Source organism: Macaca mulatta, chromosome 13 (genome assembly GCF_049350105.2).
Source record: "Macaca mulatta isolate MMU2019108-1 chromosome 13, T2T-MMU8v2.0, whole genome shotgun sequence".
Taxonomy (NCBI): domain Eukaryota; kingdom Metazoa; phylum Chordata; class Mammalia; order Primates; family Cercopithecidae; genus Macaca; species Macaca mulatta.
Genome location: NC_133418.1, coordinates 96,938,415 through 96,959,235, shown reverse-complemented (window position 1 = coordinate 96,959,235; position 20,821 = coordinate 96,938,415). Strand labels below are relative to the sequence as shown.

The window sequence follows — 20,821 nt, the reverse complement described above, 5'->3', positions numbered from 1 at the left end:
AAAAAAATTAAAATTATAAAAGAATAAGAAACAAATTAAGTCTTCCAGGGCTAAAATTATGGTCTTCTAGGATATTTAGGTTTCTTGTTTTGTTACTACCCGGCTTTACACTTCACTGTTTCTGCCTATTCATGATGGAATTCCTCCTCAATTTTTCTGCAAGGATTTTTTTAGAAGGCAGGAGAAATTGCCAATATCAAAAGATTTCTCTAACTTCATCTCTGGGTATATGGCTAACTAGGAGTAGTCTGTTCCTCTTAGATTTCTATTACTCTTTTCCTCTACATTGATGTGTGAATGTGATACTGGATTTGTATGAAATTTCAGTTTTAACTGGTCTTTTATTTGTTATGGCTTTTACAGAATCTTGCCTCCTGGAATCCTTCAAATCCTGAATGTCTCTTACTTGTGGTGAAGGAACTTGTGCAACAGTATCACCAATTCCAATGCAGCCGCCTCCGGGAGAGCTCCCGCCTCATGTTTGAATACCAGACATTACTGGAAGAGCCACAGTATGGAGAGAACATGGAAATTTATGCTGGGAAAAAAAACAACTGGGTAAGAATTTTTGAGAATGGGAAAAAAGATGACTTCATCTATAATAAAATAATCAATTCAGATGTTCATTTGAAAATCCTAGTCATTTCTTTAAATAACCATGGTCTAGGTAGCCTATATGTTTCTCATAATTTAGAGTTTAAAGAGACCTTAATGTTTGTCTAGTTCATTGTGTTTCTTAAAGATATTACCTGGGAAGTTTGTAAGATTCAGAGTCTCATCCCCAGCCCCAGATATTCAGCAGTCAGAGGGGGAGCCTGAGGGCCTGCACGTGCTACCAGTCTCCATGTCATTCTGATGTATGTGGCTTGCAGGTCACATTTTGAGACACTAACAAGTTTCCCCGTCCTTTGAATGGAAGATTTCTCCAATATCCCAGTAAGGTAAGAGAGGTCAGTAACTCTGGAATCTGCTAGCTTACATGGTGCCTTTTATATTTTCTTTTTGTAACTTAAACGATTATATGATCTTTTAAAAATTCAAGTCAGACCTTATTGCTCCTCTTCCCAGAACCTTATGTACTTCTCTTTTTTCTCTCATAGTAAAAGCCAAGTCCTTCCAGTGGTATAGAAAACTCTATGTGGAGAAATGCAAATCAAAATCACAATGAGATACCGTCTCATGCCAGTTAGAATGGCGATCATTAAAAAGTCAGGAAACAACAGATACTGAAGAGGATATGGAGAAATAGGAATGCTTTTACACTGTTGATGGGAGTGTAAATTAGTTCAACCATTGTGGAAGACAACGTGGTGATTCCTCAAGGATCTAGAACCAGAAATACCTTTTGACCCAGCAATTCCATTACTGTGTATATATCCAAAGGATTATAAATCATTCTGCTATAAAGACACATGCACACGTATGTTTATTGCAGCACTATTCACAATAGCAAAGACTTGGAACCAACCCAAATGCCCATCAGTGATAGACTGGATAAAGAAAATGTGGCACATATACACCATGGAATACCATGCAGCCATAAAAAGGATGAGTTCATGTCCCTTGCAGGGACATGGATGAAGCTGGAAACCATGATTCTCAGCAAACTAACACAGGAACAGAAAACCATACATGGCATGCTCTCACTGATAAGTGGGAGTTGAACAGTGAGAACACATGGACACAGGGAGAGGAACATCACACACAGGTGCCTGTTGGTGGGAGGAGGCTATGGGAGGGATAGCATTAGGAGACATACCTGATACAGATGATGGGTTGATGGGTGCAGCAAACCACCGTGGCATGTGTATACCTATGTAACAAACCTGCACATTCTTCACATGTATCCCAGAACTTAAATTATATATATATGTAATTTATATGTATACATGTTGTATACATATAAATTATATATAATATACAAATTATATATATAAAAAACAGACCAAAAAAAAAAGAAAAAAACAAAACTATATGATTCCCATCACTACCATCTTCCATCCATCATTAATTTTGTCTGTTCATCTCCGACCTTTCTCTTTCAAATTCAACTCCAGCCACACTAGCACCCTGCTGTGCAGCAAGCACACCAGATATTCTCTTGCCCAAGGGTCTTTGCATAGGCTCTCTGTTGTCAGGGGTGTTTTCCCCAGATATGCACATGGCTAATACTCTTCTTCCTTCAAACTTCTACTAATGTTATGTTCTCAATGATGCCCTGTTAACACCCCCAGCAGCCATTTTGAGGTATAATTTACATATCATAAATTTACCTGTTTTAAGTGTACAGTTAAATGATTTTTAATAAGTTGGCTGATTTGAGCAACCACCACCATTATCCAGTTTTAGAATGGTTCCATCACCCCAGTGAGATCCCTCATGTCCCTTGCAGTTAATCTTGTTCCCACCTCCAGCCCTAGTCAGTCACTAAACTACTTTCTATTTCTATAAATTTTCTTTTCTGAACATTTCTTATGATGGAATCATACAGTATGTGGTTTTTGTGACTGAATTCTTTCACTTAGCATATGTTTGAGGTTCATCCATGTTGTAGCATGTATCAGTACTTCATTTCTTTTTGTGGCTGAATAATACTCCATTGAATAGACATACCACGTTTTGTTTATCCATTTACCAATTAATGGACAGCTGGGTTGTTTCCACTTTTTGACTTTTATGAATAATACTGCTTTAAGCATTCATGTGTAAGTATTGGTAATACCCCTTTTAAACATTGTGACTTGCACCCGTACCCTCTCCTCTATTTTTTACTTTGCTCCATGTGGCTTTTTTGCATTTCCTTTTGGCATGCCATATAATTAATGTATTAGTTATATGTTGCTATGTAAAATAATCATTCCAAAACTTAGTGGCTTCAAACAATAACATTTATTATCATAGTTTTTGGCAGCAATCTGGGTAGGCCCTTTGCCTCAGGGTTTCTCACAGGCTATGCTTGAAGTGTTGGCTAGGGCTGTGGTCATCTCAAGGCTCGACTGGAGATGGAGTCATTATAAATGCATGTGTGTGGTAGTTGGCATAGTTCAGTTCCTCATGGGTCGTCGAACTGAGGGCCTGAGTTCAGGGCTGGCTGTTGTCTGGAGGCCGCCTTCAACTGCTTGCCTCTCTACAGGGCAGTGCACAAGATTCAGAGCAAGCAAGTAGGGGAGAGCAAGAGGGAGTGTGTGAGCAAGATAGAAGTCACAATCTTTTATAACCTAATCTTGAAAGTGACAGCCCATCACTTTTGCTGTATTCTATTTGTTAGGTCCAATACCCCACCCTCCCAACACACCTACACACCCCACACACATACCTACACACACACACACAGAATTACATAGGAGTATGAATACCAGAGACCACTGGGAGCCACTTAGAGGGAGCCTACCATACTTATTGATTATGTTTATTGTGTGTCTGTCCTCATTGAAATATAAAATCTCATGAGGGCAGGGATCATTGTTCACTAGCAAATCACAAACACCTGGAACAGTGTCTTCCACTTCATTGGTATTCCATAAACGTTTTTGAATGAATGAATGAATAAACTCTCATTAAGCACAGAATAACTTTAGGTGCTCTTCTGTGCTAATTCTTTTAGGTTTCACTGTCTTTCTTAGGCTAAATAACACTCCCACTTTTATTCTTCAGCTTTTTCTTTTACTTTTTTGGAGACAGAGTCTCACTCTGTGGCCCAGGCTGGAGTGCAGTGGCGCAATCTCGGCTCATTGCAACCTCCGCCTCCTGGGTTCAACAATTCTCCTGTCTCAGCCTCCTGAGTAGCTGGGACTACAAGCGCATGCCACCACCCGGCTAATTTTTGTAGTTTTAGTAGAGACGGAGTTTCACTGTGTTGGTCAGGCTGGTCTTGAATTCCTGACCTCAGGTGATCCACCCGCCTTGGCTTCCCAAAGTGCTGGGATTATAGACATGAGCCACGGTGCCCGGCCTCTTCGACTTTTTCTTAAAGGTTTTGATTTTAAGGTTTTACACGTGATTAATGCCTTCAAATCAGCATGACTAAAATTTTTGTTATTACAAATCATGTTGTTTGTTCAGTTCAAGGTTTTTTTCCTTTTGTAAAGTCTTGAATTTATATTTCAGTAAAAGACACATAACACTACATTTGCCATCTTTACTATTTTTAAGTGTACAGTTCAGTAGTGTTAAATATATTCACATTGCTGTGCAACAGATCTCTAGAACTTTTTCATCTTGCAAATGAACCCATTAAACACTAATTCCTCCTCCCCCCAGCACTTGGCAGGCACTTTACTCTTTTCTGTTTCTATGGTTTTGACTCCTTTAGATACTTCATATGGGTAGAATCGTATATTTGATTTTTGTGACTGCTTATTTCACTTAGCATAATGTCTGAGGTTCGTCAGTGTTGTAGCATGTGATAGGAATTCCTTCCTTTTTAAGGCTGTGTAGTATTCAATTGAGCGTATTTACCATATTTTACTTATCCATTTATCCATCAGTGAACATTTGGGTTGCTTCTACCTCTTGGCTATTGTGAATAATGCTACATTGAACATAGGTGTGCAACTATCTCTTTGAGATTCTGCTTTGAGTTCTTTGGGATATATACCTACAAGTAGGATTGCTAGGTTTTATACAATCCCATTTTTAATTGTTTGAGGAATTTCCATACTGTTTCTTTAACAGCTGCACTATTTTACATTCCCACCAACAGTGCATGGTTCAAGATGCAAACTATTGATAATTTTGAAACATTAATATGTTTATATGGCTAATAAGGAAAACTTTGTTGAAGTTAGTTTATCCTCTATCCCCAGCATTTTCCTATTAAATAATTGACTTAATTGTCCTTACATAAATGGATGTTAGGTTAATTTGGCATGACTTCTTGGTGAACATGTGTTGTCTTTAGTGCTGACAGGCTCATCTGAAAGCAGGAATCACTGTCAAACTAACCAGTCTTTAGTTTTTAGGATTTGCCTTTGTGTCTCATTCCCCCTTTTTAATATTAATGTGAATTTGAATATAATCCAGCTGTATGGCACCTTTGTTACCTAATAATTTTCAAAATGTTATTCAGTGACTCAGCTAATACTTGAGGTGTAGTTCATCTAGGTGTAGAAGTTTGAATTCATTTCAGCAGATAGTTTGTTTTTATAGTATTTTTAAACTTTCTGTTTAATGTTACCAATACTCCTTTCTTTACTTACAAAACCTACTACTGCTACACTTATCTCAGTTTATTTTGATTTGATATTAAGTAGTTTGTAAACATTAGGGCAATGGTTATGGATTCAGGTGAAGTAAAGAAACTGAGAATCCTATAACAAGGCAAAGTAGACCTAGGTTAAGCTTATGGCAGACCAGGCCTAGGAAAGGCCTAGTAGAAATGGTAGCTGAGACTATAGAAGTAAAATTATGAGTTGGAATCGGGGAGTAGGTCAAGAAACAGGGTATAAAAGTGAGTCTTGAGGGATGAACAAATTAGAGCTTGGCATGAGGGTTCAGGAGTATTAAAGGACAGCCCGCTAATGGAGGAAAAATCTAGACCAAGAGTCTAGAGATAAACACTGGACCCTGGCGGAGAGAAAGGAGCTTGATTTTGCGCCAAGATTTTTTTGAATCAGGGACTGTATTAGTTTCCTATTGCTGCTGTAAAAATTACCACAAACTTGGTGGCTTAAGAAAACACAGATTTATTATGTCATCGTTCTGGAGGGCAGAAGTCTGAAATGGGTCTCCCTGGGCTAAAATCAAGGTGTTGGCAAGGCTGCATGCCTTCTGGAAGCGCTAAAGGAAACCATTTCAGGGTACTGAAGAAAGTTGCAGATATGCTCTCTGGGACATTATTTTTGAGAAATTTTGGAGAAGCAGAAAGATCCTAGAAGACTGTTGTAAGTGATGACATCCTGGAGATTTTTAAAGAAATTAAGCTCAGATCTTTAAGTAGATGATTTACAAACATTAAAATAAAAATGCAGTAGTCAATTGGAAAATAGTTGGGTAACTGGGAAATTGTCATGACAAACTTAGTTTGCTTCTTTAAGGAAGGGTAATATCATAAACTTAGATGATCTCATTTTCAGTGAAGCACTTGGTCATTCTCTCTTAGGATTCCACTGACGTATGCTCCTTTCTTAGTTGTTGGGATCTGCGGAAGCGTTCCACCTAAAAGTTTGGGTGTAACTCGTATCAGCCTCAGGTGTTTTGTGGAATGTCACAGGGCTTTTTCTTTGACCTTTTCTTGTTAAGGGTTTTGTTAGGGACTTGAATGAAATCATACAAAGTATGGGTTTCTTTTTTCTGCTAGCATAGAGCTTAAAAAGATAGCTATTGTGAAAGATTACAGAATCAATATTAAAAATTATTTTTGTGTGCTGGAATGCTGCACCAAACTAACAAGATGCACTTTAGTAGGGCTAAGCCAGTGTGGGACTAATAGCATTTATGAAAAGTCTACTATGCTAGGTTTTGGGTTAAAACAAAATAAAATAGATCAGATACGGCTTTGGCTCCTGAGACTGTTAAAATCCAATTTCAAAGGTTTAATCTGTATCTGTAAAAAAGGAATTTGAACAATACTAGATAGATTACATCTCAAATGGAATATACAGGCTGTGTGAGCAGTCAGCAGAAGAGACAATCACTGAGGAAGGAGTGACCAAGGAAAGCCTTTACTGGTCAACAGCTGACCTAGACCCTGAAGGTGGACATAAATGGCTCTCTCAAGAGAGATGGTCAGTGGGTTGTATGATTGGGGGAAACTTAGGGGCATGACATATATGGGCAACAAGAATTGTAAGCATATATTCAAATGGCTTACTGATCAGTAAAACACATCTATTATGTATTAGTGGCATTTTGCAACACGAGGACATTTTTATATGAAATAAATGGATATTTATTATATTAAAACATGATAATAGTATATTCTCTAAATGAAACATAAGAATCAGTGAGTTCTTCCTGATCTGAATGGAAATTCAAGTATTTTAGTTTTTTTCAGGTCCAAGTAGTCCATTTCATAAATGCTTGCTATGAAGAGTGTAAGACTGGGAATGATTACTTAATCCCTTTGCATTACACAGTTCTGTATCTGTTAGAGAGGATGGTCTTTACTGTTGTCATCGCTGAATTTTTCTTTCTGCCACATATATTTATATTCTTAAAAACATTTCTGCTCTAAAAGTATAAAGCTTTGAAAAACCTGATACGCTTCTTCCTTTTACTATCGGCTGGCACGAGGAAAATGTTACCATGTAGAAGAGGAAAAGGGCTCTGATTTACTATCAGTCTTCTGACAAGCCTAAGAGTTTGAAATACGCTATTCTCCCCACCCTATGCAGACACTCTTCTCCCTGCCCCCGAACCTCCATTTAGAGAGTTTTAGCAAGCACACATTTGAAAGTAAACGTTAACAAAAAATGCCCATTCTTTATTGTCTAATTCTTTACCTTTTAATTTTTATCAAATCGTTTCTCCTTATTGCTTTGCTCATCTCTTTTAATGATTTTTAGACATTGTAGTCCTTGTCTATGCTGGTTTTATAATGTTTAAGAAATGCTAATAATAATTATAAAACTATAATGTTTAGGAAACCCCTGTTTTTCTAAACAGGTGAAAACAGATGCATTTTGGGATGCAAGCTTAATGTTAAGAATGAAGAACACATTTCCGCCTGCATGCTCAGAGTCGTTTTTTAAAAGTGTATTTCATCATGTTTCTCAAAGATCAGATGGTTGTAGATGTGTGGTATTATTTCTGAGGCCTCTGTTCTGTTCCATGGTCTGTATCTCTGTTTTGGTACCAGTACCATGCTGTTTTGGTTACTGTAGCCTTGTAGTATAGTTTGAAGTCAGGTAGCATGATGCCTCCAGCTTTGTTCTTTTGGTTTAGGATTGTCTTGGCAATGCAGGCTCTTTTTTTGGTTCCATATGAACTTTAAAGTAGTTTTTTCCAATTCTGTGAAGAAAGTCATTGGTAGCTTAATGGAGATGACATTGAATCTATAAATTACCTTGGGCAGTATGGCCATTTTCATGATATTGATTCTTCCTATCCATGAGCATGGCATATTCTTCCATTTGTTTGTGTCCTCTTTTATTTCACTGAGCAGTGGTTTGTAATTCTCCTTGAAGAGGTCCTTCACATCCCTTGTAAGTTGGATTCCTAGGTATTTTATTCTCTTTGAAGCAATTGTGAATGGGAGTTCATTCATGATTTGGCTGTCTGTTTGTCTGTTATTGGTGTATAAGATTGCTTGTGATTTTTGCACATTGGTTTTGTATGCTGAGACTTTGTTGAAGTTGCTTATCAGCTTAAGGAGATTTGGGGCTGAGACGATGGGGTTTTCTAAATACACAATCATGTCATCTGCAAACAGGGACAATTTGACTTCCTCTTTTCCTAATCGAATACCCTTTATTTCTTTCTCCTGCCTGATTGCCCTGGCCGACACTTCCAACACTATGTTGAATAGGAGTGGTGAGAAAGGGCATCCCTGTCTTGCGCCAGTTTTCAAAGGGAATGCTTCCAGTTTTTGCCCATTCAGTATGATATTGGCTGTGGGTTTGTCATAAATAGCTCTTATTATTTTGAGATACGTTCCATCAATACCGAATTTATTGAGAGTTTTTAGCATGAAGGGCTGTTGAATTTTGTCAAAGACCTTTTCTGCATCTATTGAGATAGTCGTGTGGTTTTTGTCTTTGGTTCCGTTTATATGCTGGATTACGTTTATTAATTTGCATATGTTGAACCAGCCTTGCATCCCAGGGAGGAAGTCCACTTGATCATGGTGGATAAGCTTTTTGATGTGCTGCTGGATTTGGTTTGCCAGTATTGAGGATTTTTGCATCGATGTTCATCAGGGTTATTGGTCTAAAATTCTCTTTTTTTGTTGTGTCTCTGCCAGGCTTTGGTATCAGGATGATGTTGGCCTCATAAAATGAGTTAAGGAGGATTCCCTCTTTTTCTGTTGATTGGAATAGTTTCAGAAGGAATAGTACCAGCTCCTCATTGTACCTCTGTAAAATTTGGCTGTGAATTCGTCTGGTCCTGGACTTGTTTTGGTTTCTAGGCTATTAATTATTGCCTCAATTTCAGAGCCTGTTATTGGTCTATTCAGGGATTCAGCTTCTTCCTGGTTTAGTCTTGGGAGAGTGTATGTGTCCAGGAATTGATCCATTTCTTCTAGGTTTTCTAGTTTATTTGCATAGAGGTGTTTCTAGTATTCTCTGATGGTAGTTTGTATTTCTGTGGGATCGGTGGTGATATCCCCTTTGCCATTTTTTATTGTGTCTATTTGATTCTTCTCTCTTTTATTCTTTATTAGTCTTGCTAGCAGTCTGTCAATTTTGTTGATCTTTTCAAAAAACCAGCTCCTGGATTCATTGATTTTTTTGAAGGGTTTTTTTGTGTCTCTATCTCCTTCAGTTCTGCTCTGATCTTAGTTGTTTCTTGCCTTCTGCTAGCTTTTGAATGTGTTTGCTCTTGCTTCTCTAGTTCTTTTAATTGTGATGTTAGGGTATCAGTTTTAGATCTTTCGTGCTTTCTCTTGTGGGCATTTGGTGTTATAAATTTCCCTCTATACACTGCTTTAAACGTGTCCCAGAGATTCTGGTATGTTGTATCTTTGTTCTCATTGGTTTCAAAGAACGTCTTTATTTCTGCCTTCATTTCGTTATGTACCCAGTAGTCATTCAGGAGCAGGTTGTTCAGTTTCCATGTAGTTGAGCGGTTTTGAGTGAGTTTCTTAATCCTGAGTTCTAGTTTGATTGCTCTGTGGTCTAAGAGACAGTTTGTTATAATTTCTCTTCTTTTGCATTTGCTGAGGAGTGCTTTACTTCCAACTATGTGGTCAATTTTGGAATAAGTGTGATGTGGTGCTGAGAAGAATGTATTCTGTTGATTTGGGGTGGAGAGTTCTGTAGATGTCTATTAGGTCCGCTTGGTGCAGAGATGAGTTCAATTCTTGGATATCCTTGTTAACTTTCTGTCTCGTTGATCTGTCTACTGTTGACAGTGGGATGTTAAAGTCTCCCATTATTATTGTATGGGAGTCTAAGTCTCTTTGTAAGTCTCTAAGGACTTGCTTTATGAATCTGGGTGCTCCTGTATTGGTGTATATATATTTAGGATAGTTAGCTCTTCTTGTTGAATTGATCCCTTTACCATTATGTAATGGCCTTGTCTCTTTTGATCTTTGTTGGTTTAAAGTCTGTTTTATCAGAGACTTGGATTGCAACCCCTGCCTTTTTTTGTTTTCCGTTTGCTTGGTAGATCTTTCTCCATCCCTTTATTTTGAGCCTGTGTGTGTCTCTGCACGTGAGATGAGTCTCCTGAACACAGCACACTGATGGGTCTTGACTCTTTTTCCAATTTGCCAGTCTGTGTCTTTTAATTGGGGCATTTAGCCCATTTACAGTTAAGGTTAATATTGTTATGTGTGAATTTGATCCTGTCATTATGATGTTAGCTGGTTATTTTGCTCGTTAGTTGATGCAGTTTCTTCCTAGCATTGGTGGTCTTTACGTTTTGGCATATTTTTGCAGTGGCTGGTATTGTTGTTCCTTTCCATGTTTAGGACTTCCTTCAGGCGGGCTTGTAGGGCAGGCCTGGTGGTGACAAAATCTCTCAGCATTTGCTTGTCTGTAGAGGATTTTATTTCTCTTTCACTTATGAAACTTAGTTTGGCTGGATATGAAATTCTGGGTGGAAAATTCTTTTATTTAAGAATGTTGAATATTGGCCCCCACTCTCTTCTGGCTTGTAGAGTTTCTGCCAAGAGATCTGCTGTTAGTCTGATGGGCTTCCCTTTGTGTGTAACCCGACCTTTCTCTCTGGCTGACCTTAATATTTTTTCCTTCATTTCAAGTTTGGTGTATCTGACATTTATGTGTCTTGGAGTTGCTTTTCTCGAGGAGTATCTTTGTGGCGTTCTCTGTATTTCCTGAATTTGAATGTTGGCCTGTCTCGCTAGGTTGGGAAAGTTCTCCTGGATAATATCCTGCAGAGTGTTTGTCAACTTGATTCCGTTCTCCCCGTCACTTTCAGGTACACCAATCAGATGTGGATTTGGTCTTTTCACATCGTCCCATATTTCTTGGAGTCTTTGTTCCTTTCTTTTTACTCTTTTTTCTCTAAAATTCTCACTTCTTTTCATTCATTTGATCTTCAGTCACTGATACCCTTTCTTCCAGTTGATCTAATCGGTTACTGAAGCATGTGCATTCATCACATAGTTTTTGTGCCATGGTTTTCAGCTCCATCAGGTCATTTAAGGACTTTTCTACATTGGTTATTCTAGTTAGCCATTCGTCTCATCTTTTTTCCAAGGTTTTTAGCTTCTTTGCGATAGGTTCGAACTTCCTCCTTTAGCTCGGAGACGTTTGATTGTCTGAAGCCTTCTTTTCTTAACTCATCGAAGTCATTCTCCATCTAGCTTTGTTTCCTTGCTGGCGCGGAGCTGCGTTCCTTTGGAGGGGGAGAGGTGCTCAGATTGAAAGGATTCTCTATTTAATAAATGGTGCTGGGAAGACTGGCTAGCCATATGTAGAAAGCTGACACTGGATCCCTTGCTTACACCTTATACAAAAATTAATTCAAGATGGATTAGAGACTTAAATGTTAGACCTATAACCATAAAAAACCCTAGAAGAAAACCTAAGCAATACCATTCAGGACATTGGCATGGGCGAGGACTTCATGTTTAAAACAGCAAAAGCAATGGCAACAAAAGCCAAAATTGACAAATGGGATCTAATTAAACTAAAGAGGTTCTGCACAACAAAAGAAACTACCATCAGAGTGAACAGGCAACCTACAGAATGGGAGAAAATTTTTGCAATCTACTCATCTGACAAAGGGCTAATATCCAGAACCTACAAAGATCTCAAACAAATTTACAAGAAAAATATAAGCAACCCCATCAATAAGTGGGCAAAGGATATGAACACACACTTCTCAAAAGAAGACAATTATGCAGCCAACAGACACATGAAAAAATGCTCATCATCACTGGCCATCAGAGAAATGCAAATCAAAACCACAATGAGATACCATCTCACACCAGTTAGAATGGTGATCATTAAAAAGTCAGGAAACAACAGGTGCTGGAGAGGATGTGGAGAAATAGGAACGCTTTTACACTGTTGGTGGGACTGTAAACTAGTTCAAGCATTGTGGAAGACAGTGTGGTGATTCCTCAAGGATCTAGAACTAGAAATACCTTTTGACCCAGCCATCCCATTACTGGGTATATACCCAAAGGATTATAAATCATGCTTCTATAAAGACACATGCACACATATGTTTATTGCGGCACTATTCACAATAGCAAAGACTTGGAACCAACCCACATTTCCATTAATGACAGACTGGATTAAGAAAATGTGGCACATGTACACCATGGAATACTATGCAGCTACAAAAAAGGATGAGTTTGTTTCTTTTGTGGGGACATGGATGCAACTGGAAACCATCTTTCTCAGCAAACTATCACAAGAACAGAAAACCAAACACCGCATGTTCTCACTCATAGGTGGGAATTGAACGATGAGAACACTTGGACACAGGAAGGGGAACATCACACACTGGGGCCTGTTGTGGGGTAGGGGTAGTGGGGAGGGATAGCATTAGGAGATACACAATGTAAATGACGAGTTAATGGGTGCAGCACACCAACATGGCACCTGTATACATATGTAATAAACCTGCACGTTGTGCACATGTACCCTAGAACTTAAAGTATAATAAAAAAGAAAAAAAATAGAAGAAATAAAAAAAGAATATTTAGGTTAAAATTTAAGAGCTGTGTATTTATTTTATATTTTGTAAACATTTTCATTTTGAAATAATTATAGATTTATAGGAAGTTGCAGAGTGGAGATCCTGAATATCCTTCACTCAGTTTTCCCCAGTGGTTGCATTTTCTTTAACTATAATAAAATACAGAAACCAGGAAATTGACATTGGTATAATGTATGCATATAGTTCCGTGCCATTTCATCACACATGTAATTTCCTTTAATCACCACTGACATCAAGATGCAGATACTCCATTACCACAACGATATCTACTGCTACCTGTTTGATCAGAGCTATTTTTAAGATCATAATTTTAAAGTGGTGAATTCCCATAATGTAAGAACTACTATTAAAAGCATATATCCTGTTTTAATATAATATATCAAAACAAAGATACATCATACATTTTCTCAATGGGTAAATCCTAAGGTTTCATTTTTTATTGCCTGTATTATTATTATTATTTATTGTCTCTATTTTATATTGCCTTGTTAACATTTTTGTCATGGATGTGTGTATCAGAAGAACCAGTGTGTCTTAGTCCGTTTTCTGTTGCTCACAACAGAATACCTGAAACTAATAACTTATAAAGAAAAGGAATTTATTCCTTACAATTATGGAAGTTGAGAAGTCCTAGGTTGAGAGTCTGTATCTGGTGAGAGCCTTCTTGGTGTTGAGGACTCTGTGCAGAGTCCTGAGATGGTGCAGGGCGTCACATGGCGAGAGGGCTAAGCTTGCTAACATGCTCGCTCAGGTCTCTTTCTCTTCTTGTAATGCCACTAGGTCCCCTCTTATGATAACCCATGAATCCATTAACCCATTAACCCGTGAAAGGCCCCACCTCTCAATACTGCCATATTGTGGGTTAAATTTCAGCATGAGTTTTGGAGAGGACAGGTACTCAAACACAGTGTTTATTAACTGCAACAATGCACAATAAGCAAATTTGTGAATTTTATTTTGATTTGTTTTGATTCCCAGAACTTAAAATTGGCTTATCATACCTAACATTTTGATTAAAGTGTTATTTTTTTGAGATATGAAATGTAAGTTTTAAGCTATTCCAAAATCATATAGTTTACATATACAGATCATCAATAGGTTATCTGTGAGATAAAGCAGTTTTTTAAGCAACATATTTTTTCCTTAATAATGATTTATGCTTTTATAATGGGATGTGAAACAGTTACCTTTTTTGCTTGTATCTGACCCAAATCCTAGTAAGATTTTAAGAATCTTTGGCTTATCCATTAAGCTCTGGCAACATTTAAAAATATTGTGGAGAAAAGAAAGGAGCCATTTTATGGTATCTCCTCACTTGAGTTAATGTCTTAAGCTTCCATCATGTCATCGTGCTGTGGTATTATGTGCAAAGGGAAAGTATCTGAGCAGTGTTTGAGTGTGAGCTCCTCTATGCAGAGGCCATTTGAAGATGTGTTGGAGAGGGAAAGTGATCTAGGGAGCAGCAGCTTTGGGTTTTCATTCTGCCACCAGTTCTTTTTGTGTGACTATAGGTTTTCCATGTGTCACTTTACTGGAGATAACTACACTGTTGCCTGGACCTCAACACAAAGGTTAAATTAGATCTTGTGTGGGAAACAGAGTGTTGAGTAAATATGGAGTCAAGTAATATAAAGTATTATTATTGGCTTTTTTTGGCATATCGTTGAAGTAAGTTATTATAATAGGTGCTCAATAAGTGCCAGGTCAATGATTGTTCCTGTCCCCCATTCTCAAAATGCTGTTAGTCATAAAGTTACCATATATGGACCAATAGAGGCTGTGACCTCCAAGGTGCAGATAAAGTGTAGAAAGCAAGGTAAAAGTGAAAATTAGAAAAGAGAGTGTTGCTTATCTTACCAGGAGCAGTTTTGATGGACTTCTGAGGATGGGAGAACAGATTTCAGAGTATTAGGGAGAGAGGTGGAGAAGAGGAAGTAATGGCAATAGGTTTAGACAGTTTTTGGAGGAAAAAGAAAAAAGACATTGGCTAAAAGAGGCTGTCCCATGGTCATTCCCATTAACCTGCTGACATTTATCAATCTGCTTGTGAGTAATCTTTCAGGTTTGTGGTATTTGGTAGCTTATGTAGGTCTTTAGGTATTTGTAGTAGGGAGTGTTTACCTTAATGTGGGGATTAATGTTAATGGGAAAATGTCTAGAACGATGCTGTCCAATACAGGAACTTCTAGTCAAATATGCGACTATTGAGCATTTGAAATGTGGCTAGTCGAAACTGAGATGTGTGCACATGTGAAATACACACCAGAATTTGAAGAATTAGTACAAAAAATCTCGTTAATAATTTTTATGTTGACTGCATGTGGAAATGCTAATATTTTAGATATATTGGGATGTATTACTAACTTTTCACCTGTCTCTTTTTGCCTTTTAAAATGTGACTATTAGAAAATGTTAAATAATCTTAAATTATATATATGGCTCACATTTGTGCTTTGCATTATTTTTCTCTCAGACAACACTGGTCTAGCATGATAGGAGAGGAGGGTAAGAGTTGCTAAGAGAAAGATCAAAATATCTAGGGAGCCTGGAAGTGGATGGCCTTTCCCCTACTGGCATGAGGATGTAGTAGGTGCTCTGGTCATGCCAGTCAGCCATATATAGCAGGGCATGCAGGGGCCTTTGCCCATAATCCCCCTTTAATTTTTTCTGCTTGGGGGTTATGTCCTGAATGCATTTGACTTGAAGGTTAACATGTGGTGGCTTCTTTGAAAAGGATGTAGTGTGGTGATCAGATATGCCACAGTATTCTCCAAAGAATTGACCATATTTGTTTAGTTTAGTTTTTAACCACATGGAACTTTTAGGAGTTGGACATTCTTTAAAATAAATGAACCCCGACAGTGGCTCCCTTTTTAGTTGTTTTTGCAATGGAATTTGTTGTACTGAATTTTGACTTGTATGTCAACGGAAATACTTAAGATCTTGCTTACAATAGCTTATATCTCTGGATTTTAACCTTATTAATAAAAAGTAGTGTGTGACTATCTAAATTACTTTATATCTCAAGATATTAAAGGTGTAGATGATAACTTTTAAAATCATGCTGATATTCCAAAGGAGCTCTGTTCTTGTTTTTTAAATAGTAGAGGTATCAGTAGGAAATTCAAGTTTCTTTCAGCAGCAGGATGCATCGAGTGGAAAAGACCTTATTTTCAGGAAGCATACGAAACGCAAAGGAAATCCTTTCCATTTCCTTTGCCTATGCTTTTCAGAACAGCATGTGAGGAAGGACTCTAATTGTGCCACCTTGCTCATCTTTGTGAGGCCACTCATTTGTTCTGAAATGATGGGTGCATTGCTCCATCTCTTTGGTGGCCATTTCGATGTATGGTGCACTCCTTGCACAGTATTCTCGCCATGAAAGAAATGGACAAGTGTTGTCGAAGGACCAGCTGAGGCGGGTTTTAGTGCCTTTTTTTTCTCGTGTACTAAAAGGCAAAAGACAAAAAGAATCCTACATTTCAAGTATTCTGTACAAAAACTCTTCAGGTGTTTAAAAAATTGTTTTTGGAAATGTACAAATGATGCAATCTGTTTCCTTCTCAGAAAAGAGTTTCCTAGTTTTTCAATTATTTTCAAGAATTTATGGTACCATTTTTTACTTCAAAGAACTGTGGAAATGTGTTGATTAGATCAGGGAGGCTCACCTAAGCCAAACAGAATTCTTCTCTGGGAATTTGGAGTTAGTACTGAGGGAATGAGATCGGTTTCTGTGTGAGTAATTGGTCTGTAACCTGTAAATCTGGGAACTTTTTGCTAATAACATCTGGTCAAAAGAATCAGAAGCTGGCAAATAGAAAGGAAAATGAAGTACAGAGACAGCAGAGACAAGAGACTAAGAAAATTCTGTGGGTATTAGAATCCTTGGAACTGAGGCCATGCTATGTTTTTATCCCTACGTTTCATGAGATCCCTCATATCCTTTCAATAAATTCTCTTTTATTTGTTCAAGTTAGTTTGAATTGGAGTTCTTCTGTCACTGGAAACTAAGTGTCCTGACTAAATTACTTCCAAAGTGTCCTGTGAATTATCTTTGTCAAAACACTTACCACATCGTACTGTTTTGTTTAATTGCCAGTCTAGTCAAAATAGACTTTAAGTTCCCTGAGGACATATAGACTGTTTTGTCTTAAATTCTCCATTTTCTAGCCTAGTACTTGGCACAGTATGTGCTCAGTAAATAGTTGTTCAATGAATGAATGAATGAATAATGCCTGAATTGTGGACATTTCATTATATGTGCTTTTAGTTTTATTTTTTTAACTCCTTAAAATTTTTTTGAATGGATAGTGTATTCATATTGTTCAAAAATCAAAGTCTATGTAAAGTAATATCATGAAAAGTCTCCCTCCCATCTTTGTCCTTTGTCCACCCAAATCATACCACTTTCCTCCTATCCAGGTAAGCACTAATATAACTTTTTTCTAGTATAGATTTTCAGTTAGTTTGTACATATATAAGGAAATATTAATATATATTCCCCCTTTTTATGCAAAGGGTAACATATATTATGCACCGTTTTGGATCTTCCTTTTGACTTAATATAGCTCAGAGATTTTTTCTATATAAACATATATAGAACACCCTTGTTCTTTTTTTACAATTGTATATTATTACATTGTATAATTGAATCATAATTTATTACATCTGAGCTCTTTATTGGATATTAAGTTTGCTTCTAATCTTTCACTGTTATGGACAATACTGTAATAAATAATATTGTATATATGTCACTTTGCATGTGTTCAGGTATGTCTGTAAGATAAATAATTAGAAGTGGAATTGCTGGATCAAAGATTGTGTGTTCATAATTTTATTGTCAAAGTAACTTTTGTAAAATTTATACAGGTTTATTAACCCAGCAGCAATATATGAAAGTGGTTGTTTCTCCATAGTATTGTCAACAGTATATTAAAATATTTGTAGATTTCTGTCAAGTTGCACTTTTTGTAATGGCCAAGTAGCTCCTGTTGACCTGACTCTTCACAACAGCTCAGAGCTCTGAGCAAAATATAAAGCCATTTGCCTGAGAACACTAGAGAGTGATCAAAGCAGGCAGATACTGGATGGACATTGATACTTGGAAGAAAGGAAAGCAGAGCCTTGATATTATGGGATAGTATCAAAATGTTTAATATACAAGAAACGGGAGTCCTAGAAGGGGAAGAGAAAGGGAAAAGGCAGGAAAGCATTTGATGAAATAACACATTTCCATGGTGAAAGACAGAAATTTACAGATTCAAGAAGCTCAACAAACCTCTGCTGGGATAAATGCAAGGAAAAACTAAAAACATTATAGTAAAAATACTGATAACCAGACAAAAAGAGAAAATCTTAAATGACCAGAGAAAAATTATGCTTTATATATAGTTCCCTCTCATTGCGTTTCTTCTTTAGACTTTTCGTGCCTAGTGTTATTTGTTTTTCCATGTGGTCTTTTGACTTAGCTTTAAAAAAATTCCCTCCAAGTAATGAGCCCCCAACCCTAGATGGTTCATTTCCTCCTGGAATTTGCTCTCAGAGCACTGTGCCTTTTGATAGCATTTATCACAGGTTATACTTTATTTTATTTATTTTTTATTTTATATTCAGAGAGTACATGTACAGGTTTATTACAGGGTTATGTTGTGTGATGTTAAGGTTTTGGTGTCTGTTGATGCTGCCACCCAAACAGTGAACATAGTACTCAATAGGAAGTTTTTCAACTCTTGTCCTCTTTTTTCCTCCCTCCTTTTGGAATCCCCAGTGTCTGTTGTTCCCATCATTATGTCCGTGTGTACTCAGTGTTTAGCTTCTACTTAGAAGTGAGAACATGTGGTATGTGGTTTTCTGTTTCTGCATTAATTTCCTTAGAATAATGACCTCCAGCTACGTCCATATTGCTGCAAAGGACATGATTTTGTTCTTTCTTAATTTCTATGTTGTATTCTATGGTATATATTACCACATTTTAAAAATCCAATTCACCATTGATGGGCACCTAGGTAGTTTCCATGTCTTTGCTATTGTGAACAGTGCTGTAATAAACATACAAGTGCAGGTGTCCTTTTGGTAGAGCGATTTATTTTCCTTTGGGTATGTATCCAGTAGTAGAATTGCTGGATCAAACAGTAATTCTATTTTTAGTTCTTTGAGAAATCTTCAAACTGCTTTCCACCTGCCTGAACTAACTTACATTCCCACTAACAGTGTTTAAATGTTCCCATTTCTCCACACAGGTTATAATTGATAGGAGTGATTATTTTGATTCATATCTGACTCACCTACTAGACTATAAGCTCCATAAGGGCAGTGGTCCTGTCTCTTTTACTCACCAGTTTGCAATGCCTAGCAGAGTGCCTGACACATTTCAGGCCCTTAATACATACTCATGAATGGATGAATACACCTTGAGTCTTGGGGTTGAGCTCTGTAACTGTTACTCTCTCAATCACTATAGGCAAGTTTCTTGACTATTCTAGGCCTCAGTTTTCTCATTTCTGAGTATAAATGAATTGTATCTACCAAGCAGGGTTTTGGGGATAATTAAATGACATATATTAGAAAACATTTTGTAAATTATAAAATTCTAGTTAGACTAACTCTGGCTTTCCTTTTCACATGTAGTGTATATTTATGCATGTGCTACGGAACAATCTCCAGATTTAGGCTTACTGGTTTTCAGAGTCCATTTGAAGAATCAGCCTTACCAGTTTGTCACCCAGCTAAAGTTATAATCACTCGAGTGTTTCTTAGCTTTTAGCTGTCTAAGTGGTAAGAACAGTCGATTTCAGATAAAACGCTTGTTTGTTGATGAGGGAAGTGTCTCCAAGAAAGGAAGTAAAATTTTCCCTTACAGAGCAACCTGAACTTGGACTCCATTCTGCACAAAATGTCTACCTGTTACTTCTAAAAGGAGAAGAAAACTGTCACAGCTGTGATTACCAGAAGAAAAGCTTAGACCTAATAAATTGCCAAAACTCAGAGTCTTGTTAGTTTAAGTTACTTGCCAATGTACTATAACTTGAAAAAAGGAAAGATGCACATATTTATTGCTAATGCTGGGGAAATTGCCATTAAGACAGTTGGCAGAAAGGCTGACATTTTAACAGTCATAGGTTAGATAATTTTCTACATCTATCCAAGAGAAGATTTTGACCAAGGACTCACAAAAAAAAAAAAAAAAAAAAAAAATCAAATTATTCTGTTCACTTGGCGGCATCTAAATGTCTCATTTTCAGCTTACAGGAAAGATTGCTGTGAAAGCAATCTTTGACATTACAACTGAGTGACCATAAATTGCTTGAATAACCGTTGGAAATTCAAATATAAAACCACATGAAAAGTCATTATCTGAGGTCAAACAAGGATTTTTCACTTGTTTTGCTCTTCATTTACGGGTTATAACTTTATTTTACATTAAGATTGTTTTAAAATTATCGTGTACTCAGTTTCACAGAAGATGATTGGCTTATAGGTCGTAAGGAAAATCAGTGCCAGAATGGAAAACTGAATTCTTGAGTCTTAGTGTTCAACATTTCCACTGCTGTCAGAAACAAGTGCTGAGTTTTCTTTGTTCTTCCAATGGCAAAATAAGGAATGTATGATAGGCTTGAAAATTGGCAATCATAAAGTGCTTTTTATGATTTCCCAAATTCCCTTCATAGTATTATTTCTTTTATTATGAATTTAGTTGTGTAAATCAGCCTGTTGCTGATAAACAAAAATTTATATTAGTCCTGGGACCAACATTTCTTTCAGTATGACATTAGTTGTGTAAATCAGCCTGTTGCCAATAAACACAAATTTATATTAATTCTAGGATCAACATTTTGAGAAGAAATAAAGTAGGGATCATCTGAGAGTTTTTAAAAGAATGTTGGTCTAAAATAGCTGGTAGAATAAAAATATATTGTACAAACTAAAATAGGGCAAAAGAGCTAAAATGCAGTGCATGGACTAAAATAACTAGCAGTTCAAATGAGTCCAAGTGCTAAATATGCAATTATCTTTCCTATTACCG

At 37.0% G+C, this 20,821-nt stretch overlaps 1 protein-coding gene across 27 annotated transcripts in view; it reads left to right on the top strand.

Annotated features, from left to right (window-relative positions):
* The window catches only part of BABAM2 (BRISC and BRCA1 A complex member 2), a 456,851-nt gene that overhangs the window by 140,053 nt on the left and 295,977 nt on the right, over positions 1–20,821 (top strand). For all 27 annotated transcript variants that reach the window (XR_003721805.2, XR_013402902.1, XR_013402895.1 and 24 more), the window contains one exon: positions 364–558. Coding sequence is in view for 18 of the 27 variants with exons in the window: in XM_028831823.2 (XP_028687656.1) it covers positions 364–558 (195 nt within the window). In the remaining 9 variants the exon portion in view is untranslated. The remainder of the gene's footprint in view (positions 1–363; positions 559–20,821) is intronic.